The following is a 12632-nucleotide window of genomic DNA, read 5'->3' on the forward strand; positions in this document are numbered from 1 at the left end:
TAATAAAGAAGGGATTCGTTCCATCAGCAACGATAAAGGTGAACCGGTCTTTGAGGGAGTTGCTGCCGTCGTGGCTGTAGCTGACCCGGTGCTGGTAGATGTCTTCCATAGTGAAGGTGGAGGTGTGCCGGAAATGCTGCCCATTGGTGGTCCGCTCGATGGTGCCGTGGCGTGGAGGCTGCACGATGGTGAATGTGACAGACTCAGCCTGTCAGGGAGGTTTAAAAAAAAAAACAAGAGAAGGAAAGTTCAAAAAGATGCGCAAATGATGGCCAACAGGCAGTCGAGGGTAGCGAAACCTAAAGATATCTATAAAATAAGAAATGCATTTTCTTTATAAATACCAAAAATAAAGTTAAGGAGATAAATTATATTGGTTACTGCAATTAAACTTATATTCTGGTGCCTTCAGTTGTAAGACTAAGACAATTAAATTTGTGCATAGAGGGTCATAGAGGAAAATATGAATCTTTAACCTCTATCAGGATGATAGAAGCTAGACCTTCTAAAACTATTTCTTTTCTTTCAATCCATTTTCCCCCACTTTCCCAAAACTCATATACAGAATCCCATATGCATCAGAACAGAAGTTAATTTCCCATTTCTAACTGCTATTTCTAAGGTGATACATAGAAGGAAAAATAAAAATGGTAGACACCTCGCTTGATACTTTCCAATGACTTCTCACCAACTTAGAATAAAATGTAGATGCCTGATCTGGGCCAATTAGGCCATCTGTGACCGGGTCCTAGGACTCTTCTCTGGGCCCACTCATGCTTGTTCACTGGATTCCAGCCTCGTGGCTTCTTGTTGTAACTCAAAGGTCCCAAACACACCTGGCCACAGGGCCTTTGCACTTCTGGTTCTTCTGCTCAGAGACCAATGCTTTCAGATGACTACAGGGCTTACTCCTTCTCTTCATATCTCTGTTCCTCAGAGAAGCCTTCCCTGACCACTCCTGTCTATAAATCTCTATCTCTTTCATCTTGCTTTATTTTTATTCATAGCACTTACCACATCTGACATAATATTGTATGTTCTTTCTTTATTTTCTGCCCTCTAACCAAAGGTTGAAAACTCCCTAAAGTGGGAACTTTATGTGTTTTGTTCGCAGGTTCATCTTTAGCATCTAGAGCCTGACACTAATAGGCCATCAATATTTGCTGAAAGAATGAATAAATGAATGAATGAGTGCTGACACAGGGTCAAGTACAAATAGCACTAATTAATAAATGCTGTAGTAATCTTTTATGGGAGCTAAATCATGTCAGAATGTTAGGTCCCTCTATCTGAAAGCATCATAAGAGTAAGTTCTATGTGTACATGCCCTGTTTCACTGTATAAAGTCTAGTTCTTTGAGGATGCTCAAATAGTAATAATTAGTTGTCATCCAGAGAAGTCTGAATGGAGGAAAAAGAAGGGAAAAGTTTATAGATGCTGAAAATCCTTGTTCACTCTAATGAGGAATAATAAAAACATTGAGTAAAATGTCATCTACCTAATTTTCTATGACTCATGATAAAAATCCAGCATCTTAAAAGCATTGTTACATGTAATCAGGGAAGAAAGTGAAGGTATTTAGGGTTTCGGAGAGAGTTTAAAACCAGTATGATTCCAAATATATTAGCTTCTCTTTTCCAGAAGGCCACGGTGTCTTATGGTTTCAAGGATACTTGTACTAACCTCACCACTCTGCCTTCCCATCTGTTACCAGATTGATCGGCTTCTCATTCAGCTAGAGAACCTGCTCTTACCTCTGTGTCTGCATCCACTGCTTTGAGCTCAAACTCTGTGATGGTCTTCCTCACACCCTCCTGTACCCGCATCCCCAAGTTCTCTACAACGGGCAGTGAATCATCCACAGGGCGAATAGTGATATGGAAAATTTGAGTCACCTAGAATGGCAGAAAAGTAAAGGTGGGACACCTGTTTCTAGTACCCACCCAAGTAGAAGGTAAGTGCCCTTTACTTTCCCTTTCACACCATTCCTGGCATGACTGACTGATCAGGAACCCAAAAGTGAGTTATCTAGAGCAAGAGCCCCAGGGGCTGTCAGAAGCTGCTTCTGTCCTTGGCAAAGAGCAGAGGAAAATGAAGCACTCGAAGCACCAGTCACTCTGCACACTTCATTCAAAGAAGACTGCTCTGAATCAACACCCATTCAAGGAGGGAATAGAGTCCCTCACCTACCTCATTGACTCCATCCGACAGCGTAAAGCTGAAGGCATCTGAATGTTTCTCGGACTCACTGGAATGGATATACTGAATGTTTTGTGAAGTCAGGTCAGCTTGAGTAAAGGAACTAATTTGGATACCTAGCAAAAGGGAAGGAGGGAAGCAGAGAAAGGATGTCAAACTATGAGCCATACTTCTGGGGAAACTCACCAGATAGAATCCTTTGTATTTTTCTCCTAACATTTATGTGCTTCTCCCTAGGACCTCGCTTTAGAGTTGTTTGTGTATTTTTTCCCCCTACAACAGCAAGTGTTCTGTGGGAAGCACATGGTGACTTAATTATCTAGGCTTCTACTATGTGCCAAGACAACAGCAGGTGCTCAATAAATGTTACTCTCCTTTCTCTTGGGGTTTATGTATGCAGGTCAAATCTGTGAAAAGTAAACCCATTGCCTTATCCTCTCTACTCTTCTCTCTTAAGTTTTATATTCTCCTATAGCCTCATAGTCCTTTCTGAAAACCTGCCCTAATTTTTAATAATGTGCAATGGTATAGCTTTTGAACACTGGACTCATAGGGCTTGGCTAAACATAGCCTTGTTTCTGTGATTGGTGAGCCATTCTTGGACTCCATAGTTTTACTGGATATTCTTCAAGGTCCTCTTCAGCTCTCTTAAAGGATCTCTTTCAAGGTCTATGATTCTAGCCTCTCATACACCACTTTAGCCTGGCTGGCAGTAAAATAAACTTACTGCGTGGCTTGGCCTTTGGGCAGCCATTCTGTATCAACTCTAAAATGACCTAGAAAACCAGTATCCTTTGACAACATTATAGAGACAACACATGCTTATTTTTTTGAGTTGTTTTAAAAGTAAAAAAGGAATTTGAAGTGATTTTAAATAATGCTAAAGTATCCCACAAGTGAACAACATCTCTATGTTTTTAAATGTCCAACAACATTTAACACAGAATGTTTGCTTCTATCTTAGGGCTCTGGGACTTATCCTTTGGTGCCAGTCAAGACTGAAACAAAAAAACATCTTTTATTCCTTCAGTACAAATTTCCTCTTTCTGATATGGTTGTAAGAATATTAATCCACTTAATCTAATCCCTTAGTTTGGTCTTAAAATTCATTTGCTGCTGCCTGGGATTTATTATTTGTCACTGTTAGTCCAGGCAAAACCAGTTCAGCTTTTCCATAAACGAACAAACAAAAAACCAAAAAAAGCAAAGAGATTCTTCTTTGACTGTAACACCGTCACCACTGCTTTATCTTAAAAAAAGAAATCAACACGCATGGTTTACATTTGTGTCTCTCTTTATCATCTGAAATTTGTTGCCCAGATACAATAGCTTCCTGATATTGGGGCATTAATTTTTTGATGAGGCATTTTATATTTCTGTGCTTGCTACATCAGTTCTTGACAGGCAAAAAATGTAGCCCCCTATCTCAAAGCTTTGTCTTGTGACTCTGGACAGAAATCCATACCATTTTTTAAAAATTTAATAACTTCAGACTGGCTGTGCTGAGGAATTTAAATCGCTTCCCCTGCTGTGAATTCATCCTCACAGCTCATGGAGAAATACTTGTCTGCATTCTCACAATCGACTGCTCACCTAATTCACTGTTCTCTTTACGAGAGTCTAAGACTGACTGAGAAAGTGAGAGATTTTTCCTTCCTTTTGGGAAGGAAGCGCTGGGATTAACTTTTTAAAAAACATTTTTATTAAGAGGAAATTGACATATAATAAATTGCACATATTTAAAGTGTATGATTTCATAATCTTTGGCACATCCACGAAACTTCAGTCAAAATAGCGAACGTATCCATCACCCCAAAAGTTTCCAGGCGACACTTTTTAATCCTTTCATCCTTCTCATTCCCATTCTCTACCCTACCCCAGAGGAATAAATGAATCGCTTTCTGTCACTACAGATGAGTTGGCATTTTCTCTAATTTTTTATAAATAAAATCATATAGTATGTACTATTTTATGCATGGTTTCTTTCACTTAGCATAATTATTTTCCCATTCATCCATATTGTAGCATGTATTAATATCTCATTACTGCTACATAGTATTGCATTGTGTGAACATGTCATAATTTGTTTATCCATTCACCTGGCGATGAACATTGAGGTTATTTCCAGCTTGAAGCTGTTACAAATAGAGCTGCTCTGGTCATTTGTGCACAAGTCTTTGTTTGGACATAAGTTTTCATTCTTCTTGGGTAAATCTCTAAATGTGGAATGGGTGGTATATATGTTAGGTGTGCGCTAAACTTTTTAGGAAACTGACAAATTATTTTCCAAAGCAGTAGTAGTACTTTTGATTCCCACCAGCAGTGCATGAGAGCTCTAGGCTTAATCTTAGTGGGCCTTTCCCAATTCAATCTAGAAAACACATGAACACCTATCATGAGTTCAGGCTTGCTTATATATATTAATTTTTATCTTTAATAACTCTGGGAGGTCAAAATTGGCATATCACACCCATTTTTATAGATCATGACACTGTAATGCAATTAGAAAAGCAATATGATCCATCCAAGGCCACACAGCTAATACAAGGACAGAGCCGGATTTGGAACTCAAAGTTGTCTAATTCCAAAGTTTATGGCTGCTGTGAAAACTTTTTGTAAAACTCATCTAGCTCTTTCAGGCTAGACAAGGAGCCTCTTGGATATCACCATTATCCTTTAATTTTTTTCAACATAAAAGTAATACATGCCTATTAAAGAAAATGTGAAAAGCATAGAAAAGTAGTGAAGGATCACAAAAACCACTCGTAAATCTGAAACTGAAATATCACCATTGTGTTATTTATGAATTGAATTGTTTCTTTTATGATATTTTATTGGTTTTAACCCTTTTCTTGTCTGAAATGTTGATTTTGATGGGGTATTCATAATTTAAGTGATAGTCATAATTAAGTGCCAGAGGGTAATGAGCTGCATCTAGAATGTAAGATTCAAGAGGACAAGTATTTTTTGGGTTTCTTCACTAATGTGCACCTAGACCAGTACTTGGCACACAGTAGGTACTCAAAACATATTTGGTGAATAAATTTACTTTACCCGCTATAATCGATATTTAAGAGGCCCTACTGAGCACAGATTTTCAATCTCTATATACTTTTTTTTTTAAGTTTTAGCCTTTGCTAATTGGGCATTGAGAGACTTTAGCCACTCACTTGCCAGCAAGATGGTGTTTGTAATAACTTATTGCTCCTACTGGCTGTCATGGCAGGTAGTTACTATTTGAAATATCTTGAAAGCTTTTAATCCCATCGAAGGTATTCTCAGTCACTGACCTGTTGGCTAAACTATGTATCTGGCAGTATTGTGGAGACCCACATTAATCCTGTCCGTTTTCCCAGTATGTTAGAGATAGTCCAGTCAGGGAAGTGGTATGGGAATAAAGCATCTCTGAAGAAATTGCCTTCCCGAGAGGTTTGGCAATCCCCTCAGCCTCCTGCTTTCATCCCAGCTGTGGATGGTCGGTGCATGTTGCCTATGTCTCACCCCAAGCTCACGCTGTGGGAGGCTCTCCACTTTTCTGCTTCAGATTTTCTTCAAAGCCTCCTGTTATGAGCTAAACTGTACCCCCTCCCATCCAATGCATACCTCAAAGTCTTGATGCTCAGTACCTTACAATGTGACATTATCTGGAAACAGGATCATTGCAGATGTAATTAGTTAGGATGAGGTCATTCAGGTGGGCTCTAATCCAATATGACTATTGTCTATAAAAGGGGAAATTTCGACACAGATATACACATCCAGGGAGAAGGCCATGTGAACATGAAGACAACCATCTACAAGCCAAGGAAAGAGGTCTGGAACAGGTCCTCCCTTCAGAAGGAACCAACCCTGCTGATACCATGATCTCAGACTTCCAGCTCCCACATCTATGAGACAATAAATTTCTGTTTCAGCTGCATAGTTTGTGGGACCTTGTACAGAAGTCCTAATAGGCTAATTCACCTCTGCTCTAGTGGAGAACTCAAACTAAGACGGTGGGTGCATTCTATTTTGGTTGCTGTCACAATACTGAGACAAAGAGAAAACCAAAGAATACTTTTGCTCAAGTATCACCTCTTGGAAGTCTTTCCTGACTCACCCTACCCCTCTTTTAGGTGGAATTCACTGTCCTTTGGCTCCCACTGTCTTCTGTCACATTGTTGTCAAAGCTACTGAAACACATTTGCACGTGTTTGTTCACATGTCTACCACTTCTAAAACATAACTTTTCTCTTACTGCAGCTCCTTAATACATGTCTGATGAAGGGGAGAGCCAGTGCTGTGCTGGAGATTGCTACCTTTCAATATGACTCCTCCCCTACTTTAAAAATACAACTTCTGAGACTATTAGCTAAGCAACTGAATCTCCAGTTAGGGTCTACATTTCCCAGCTACCTCACAACTACATTCCTGACACTAGGATGTGATCAAAAGTAATGTGTGCTCTTCTAGTAATACTCCTAAGAGAGAAATGGATGTGTGCTCCCCTGGCCTCTCTTCCTTACTGCTGGCTGGGGGATGACCACAACTACAGTTGTTGTGGGACCAGAAATGGGAGCCTCATGCTGAGTATCACTGAGCCACCTCAGGCCATCTCATCTACCTGCCTCTGGATTTTTCTGTAAGAGAAAATAAAAGTTCTTGTTTCAGGCACTGTATTTTGGAGTCTCTTTATTCTGTCAGCTTAGCTTCTGTCCTAATAATTCCTTACTCTAATCTTCCAAGAAAAAGAGGGTCTTTCAGGTCCCTGAGATAAGGGTGTGGCCCCCCAATCTTAAAATGAGCAGATGTGGGACTAGACTCTCACATTACTCTCCTCGATGGGAGGAGACTCATGTCTGTCTGTCTTCTGCATAGTTTCCAAAGGCAGGTGGCTCCCTACATCTCCTCCTCAGTAGAAAAGAAGATCCTGACAGCTTTCCTGTCTATCTAATGGGAACAATCAGTTACAATCAACAGACCAAGAAAGACAGCATGAGCAAACCATCAAGAGGATGTCTGCAAGTACTGTCAAGTGATCATTCGAAGAAGCATCCAGTCCCCAAAGAGCTCAATGCCTACACTGTAGACACTGGCCTAGAAGTTACTCTGCTCTTCTTAGAAAGACCAGGCCCCAGCCCAATCTCAGCTCCTGGCAGAGACGTTCTCACTCACAGAGACAAATGGGATGAAGTGCTGCTGCTCAGCCGTTGCCAACTGCCTTAAGAGAAGATGATAAGTCATCAACATGTACTTCCTCAGAAGAGAGACCTTTGCCATTTAAAGAGAATCAAATACAGGAAAATATTCTTACTTTAGGGAAACAGGGAAGGAGAGAATGCTGATGAAATGCTACAGAAAAGACTTGTGGGGTTGGTGAGGGAGGGGCAGGGAAGTCCTGCCCTATTAGCAATGGGGAGGGGCTCCCAAGAGTAACAGGGAGGGGACTGGGTCCTCCTCATATCTGGTCTACTAGATACAGGCAGACTGAGAAAAACTGGTGGGGGTAGGAGATTATGTGGATTAGGAAGTCAAACCTGGTGGAAAAGGGCAGGTAAAGGAAGCCTCCCAGGTAGAAAAAGCCACCCCCCCCATTTTGGAAGAGCACTTTTCCAAGAGGAGGGAGAAGTGTGACCACCTGTGGGTTACTCTCTAAGCAGCACTGGCTTGGTCTTGGCAGACAGAATTTAAGCCCAATGAAGGCTGAGACTATAAACACAGAACAGGCAAATTTGGAGCAGCCTCACACAGGACTCAGTGCAGCCCGGAGCCAGAGAAGAGGAGGGCTGTGATTTACCAGCAGGTAGGCACTGGTGGTGCCTTTAAAGCCTTGTGTAGTGTGTAGTGTGCATGCAGTTGCCCAACACAACAGCCAAGAGTCTGCCCTTTCATCTTTGGAGAGATACAATCAGCAACCTGAAAAAATTCTGGCAGGAGCAATTAGCTCATGAATTAGTTATCAAATATCTCATGCAGCCAAGGTCTTGAGAGTGCTGATCTGCATACTTCCCCCAGGAATTTGGGGACAAAAGGGTAGGCCACCTGCTTTAATTTGCATTAGGGATTTTGGCCAATCTGTCTATTCTTCCCCATGCCCTCCCACCATATACACACAACACTCCCTCCTCCAGCATCACTGTGGACCCAGACACGGTCTGCTTACTTCACTGCCTCTGCACCATCACCCTCGCCTCTGAAAGCTCATCGCCCACCCTGCTCTCCTCATTCACTCTGTTGCAGGCACACTGGTCTTGGTATGTCTGGAAGTGACATGTCTGCCTGATACCTCTTCAGGATATTTACACTTGCTCTGCCTTCTGTCTGGAATGCTCTTTCCTTATCTATCACCCTGGCTGGCTCCCTCATTTTCCTTAGATCTCTGCTCAAATGTCATTGTATTATTAAGGAGGCCTTCCCTCATGCTCCCTGTGTACCCAGGTGATGCCCTTATTTCTTCCCCTAATACTCATCTATTATTAAGGAGGTCTTCCCTCACCCCCTTGCTCCCTGTGTAACCAGGTGATGCCCTTATTTCTTCCCCTAATACTCATCACTATATGACGTATTCGCTTGCTTGTCTGTTTGCTGTCTGACTACCTGCATTAGATGGTGAGTACCATCAGGGCAAGCAATTCCCCCATTTTGCTATTCCTCTGGTTGAGTGAAGTAAAGCAATGAAGATCTAAATCTCCTGAAAGCTGTCACTGCCTCTATGATGTATGAAATAAAGACAGTTCTACATTTAGATTGTTTATTCAGTAAGTATCTCTTGTCCCTCACATCCATTCAGCCACCACGTTCTAAACAATCTCCCTCTGAAATTCCTTCCTTCTTTCTCTCCTTCCTTCAACTAACTATTGTTTATTGAATACTTATTAGGTACCAGGTATTATCTCTTACGTTATCCTTATTTTACTAATCCCACTACTGCCCGCCTGGATGAAGCCTTACTAGCTCCCGCCTGGCCAAATGTGAAACTTCTTTATCTCTGTCACTGTCTCCTTTTTCTTTCTTTCGGTTCATCCTGTTGGACACTAGATAAATCTCACTTCCTTTCCCTGCTCAAAATTCTGCAGTGACTCCCTCCTGCCAATTGAATTAAATAGGGATTATTTATCCCAACTTTGAAGACCATCCATAAAATCTCAAACTACCCATGAGCCCCAACTACTACTACTTTCAGAATATATGCTTTACCTAAACTGGACCACTCGTTGTTTTTGAATGTGCCCACACGCTGTTCCCATCTCAGAAAATTACACAATTTCTGTCTGCCCAAACTCTGTCTTCCAAGGACACTCTTAAAAAACTGCTGTGCACCTTTCCATCTGATATAGCCTATCTCACTTTTGAACTCCTATGACACCAAGTTTATACAGTTCTTAAAACACCAGCTTAAAAGGGTCAAATATATGGTGACAGAGGGAGACTGAAGTTTGGGTGGTGAGCACATAATGCAATACACAGATGATGTATTATAGAATTGCACACTTGAAACATATAATCTTATTAACCAATGTCACCTCAATAAATTTAATAAAAAAAAAACAAAACACCTGTCATATTCTTCTCTGAGTTTTGGTTATCTGTAGAGATTCCCTATCTCACCCAGGTGAAAACTCTGGAAGGTGAGAATTTTATTTTATTTATTTTTCTTTCTCCAGTAGCAGCTAAACTAGAATCCTGCTCAATACACATGTTCATTTGCTCCTTGTTAAATTAAAATTTTAAGCACAGTGCATTACATCATGTTAGGTGCTCAAGACTTTTAAAAGAAGCAAAGGGTGAAGTGTTCACCCTAAAAGAATCAACCATCTAGTTATGAAGACAAGATTGCTTATATAAATTGCAATTTAAAAAATCAACTTTAAGCAAGTAATTTTTGAGCGTCTACTGTGCACTAATGAGAAGCAGTATATAATGGTCAAAATTAATGATACGGGAAATAAAGGCGGATTCTAGGTATATGTGTACACATACTATGCCTGCCCCCAACACTTACTAAATCAGAACTTTTGGTTTGATGAAGCAAGAATAGGCTTACCTGGAGATGCTGCATGTTCCAGGTGGCCCAGCTGGGGCTGTCTGGTGATTCTGTAGGTCAGTTCTGCAGGCTTACTCTCCTGGTCAGTGGCAGAGAGCTGCAGAGTGGTGATTTTCTTCACTGAATTTTCGTCCAGGACCAGCCCTTTATTGATGGTGATGACTGGTGGGGATTTGTCTTCTGAAAATATCAGAAATAGTTATTTGAAATAGGACCTTTTCAGTCTCCTTTCTTCAATTTCAGGCCTGGTGCCGAGGGGTAAGATCAGAATAGTACTTAGGCCTGTGCCTCAGAGAGTGCCTCAAGGGGCCAGAGCTTCACGCAGCAGAGGGAACGCGATTCCAGATTTCCGTACCAGCTGAGTAAAGGAGAGGGCCACCCTTAAAGGATCACAGTGTAGACTATATAATTTCAGAACTGCTGATGTATTTTTACAAACCCAATGCCACCTTACCCGAAACATTGATGGAAAATGACTGGCCAATCAATTTGTTGCCTTCTCCATCAACCACATCAAATTTAAAAGCAAAGCTCCCAGCAAATTCTCCTTTTCTGTGACTATATTCTACTTGGCCTGTAAAAAGAACAAAAAAGGCAGAAATTTCCTGTTAACGCTTTCTGCCCTTATTTCTGAAGTGTGAGGTAGGAATTTGATTTGTATTCACACCAATGAATCAATAACGCTTTTCTCACTTTGACGTTGTTTTTGACATTTTAATCTCAGATTTTCATTTTCTTCTTTCCTCTCTCACTGTAAACTTCCTCACAAAGACCTTTCATGATAAAACCACCACAAGTAGCATTGCTTACGGTTGAGGCTCAGCTTTTGTGAAAGACTCTGAGGAAGTCTCATGAATAACTAGATCAGCAAAACTGCCCACATGGAAAGTGTGCACTGACCGCACCCTTATCCTTGGTGCGACCTTGTCACAGGGAAAGGGGATGCAGAACTGCAGCCCACATTCTCCCAGAACGCATCACTTCCAATTCCCAATACAGCCTTAAATCATTTTTGGAACAACATGAGATATAATCGACTAACGAATAAATAAACAAAATAAATAAATTCTACTTAAAAGTCAGAAGAATCCAAAGGGGGAAATGCAATGTATCACATCTCTGTAAACACACATCACTTCTAAGTATCTAGCAATGTAAATATAACCGAATATCTGGGAAGAGGTGCCTGGTTTCATTGTTTAAAAAGAGACACTGAGGCAAGAAATAATTAAGGAATTACTATCCCTTTGCCTATTTCGCCCCCTTCATTAAAGTATAGATAGGTCCAATGAGTATTTGGCTACCAATTTTAAGTATTAGTACATGGACAGGAGCCTTGTTTCTGCTCCTTGCGGGTACACTTGCGCCTCTAAATGAAATTGCACATCGTCTCATGATGTTGGATTACTTTTCCCACCCAATATGTAACTCCTCCTGCCTTTTTTACCCCCGACAGCACTGTACAGTAACTATGTAGCATTTAACATTTATGCTTTTACATTACATCAGCATTTCCTGGAGGAGGGATGAACTATATAATCTCCCCCAGGCAGCTCCAATTTATGCCCTTCCATTTTGCTTAGTTCATTAACTTGTGCTCTTGGGGGAACTGAAAAGAGATATAAATTGCTCACCTTAAAGCAGGCATAATTTTTACCTTAATCCATCCCAATTCACTTCTTTTTCCTTTTTCTCTCTCTCACACTTTTTAGCATCACAGCAAGTCAAATGATTTTTTTTTCCCCACCATAAAAGCCCCAAGTTTCATCAATTGCTATGTCAGAGGATGAACACATTTTAGCCAAGAAGAACAGTTTTTAAAAAATTGAGGAGACAAGAAAGAATAAATGAAGCTATAATTTAACTCTTATTCAAAACAAAGTGTGCATAGTTTACTGCCATGGGCTGCCAGGCATTTAACTCCCATTTTACTACTGTGGGTGGAGCCTGTGGAAGTCTGGATAAGCAGAAGAAAACCGGATGACCTTGGCTAATGTCAGCCTGGGTGAAACTTCGGATGGGGCCTTTAACGGAGATTTGCTCCAGGCTGCCACGCTTTACCATCTGCAGGTGCCCTGCACCAGGATCTTCCTTCATGATGTATATCACTTGATGGTCATCTGAGTCGTGTGTCACTTTCAAGTGCTGTTCTGTGATGCGTGCTACAGACCCTAGACGAGAATGTGAGAAAGTAGGTCATTCTCCATCATTGCCTTTGAAAAGAATGTTAAATGATTTTAGGAGATGGAGAGTAAATTATCACACATTCTCTAGGTCTCGGTAAATACCAGGTGCTTGCCCTTCTGTTTGCAGCTAAATAAATGTTAATTGCCCCAAGTGAAAGAGTCCCAGCTTTCCAATTTGCTAATCATCTCTTGAGTTTAGATCTGAGCCCCTTTTCTCTTCTGGT

The 12632-nt window shown here is 40.9% G+C and overlaps 1 protein-coding gene across 1 annotated transcript in view; it reads right to left on the reverse strand.

Moving 5' to 3' along the window:
• Nucleotides 1–12632, reverse strand: part of FRAS1 (Fraser extracellular matrix complex subunit 1) — a 414255-nt gene that overhangs the window by 62996 nt on the left and 338627 nt on the right. Inside the window, 6 exon segments of the mRNA XM_025043815.1 lie at nucleotides 8–208; nucleotides 1755–1895; nucleotides 2191–2315; nucleotides 10223–10402; nucleotides 10677–10796; nucleotides 12208–12393. Of these exon segments, the coding sequence (XP_024899583.1) occupies nucleotides 8–208; nucleotides 1755–1895; nucleotides 2191–2315; nucleotides 10223–10402; nucleotides 10677–10796; nucleotides 12208–12393 (953 nt within the window).

The sequence above is a fragment of the Pteropus alecto genome, unplaced genomic scaffold (assembly GCF_000325575.1).
Source record: "Pteropus alecto unplaced genomic scaffold, ASM32557v1 scaffold161, whole genome shotgun sequence".
NCBI classification, from domain to species: domain Eukaryota; kingdom Metazoa; phylum Chordata; class Mammalia; order Chiroptera; family Pteropodidae; genus Pteropus; species Pteropus alecto.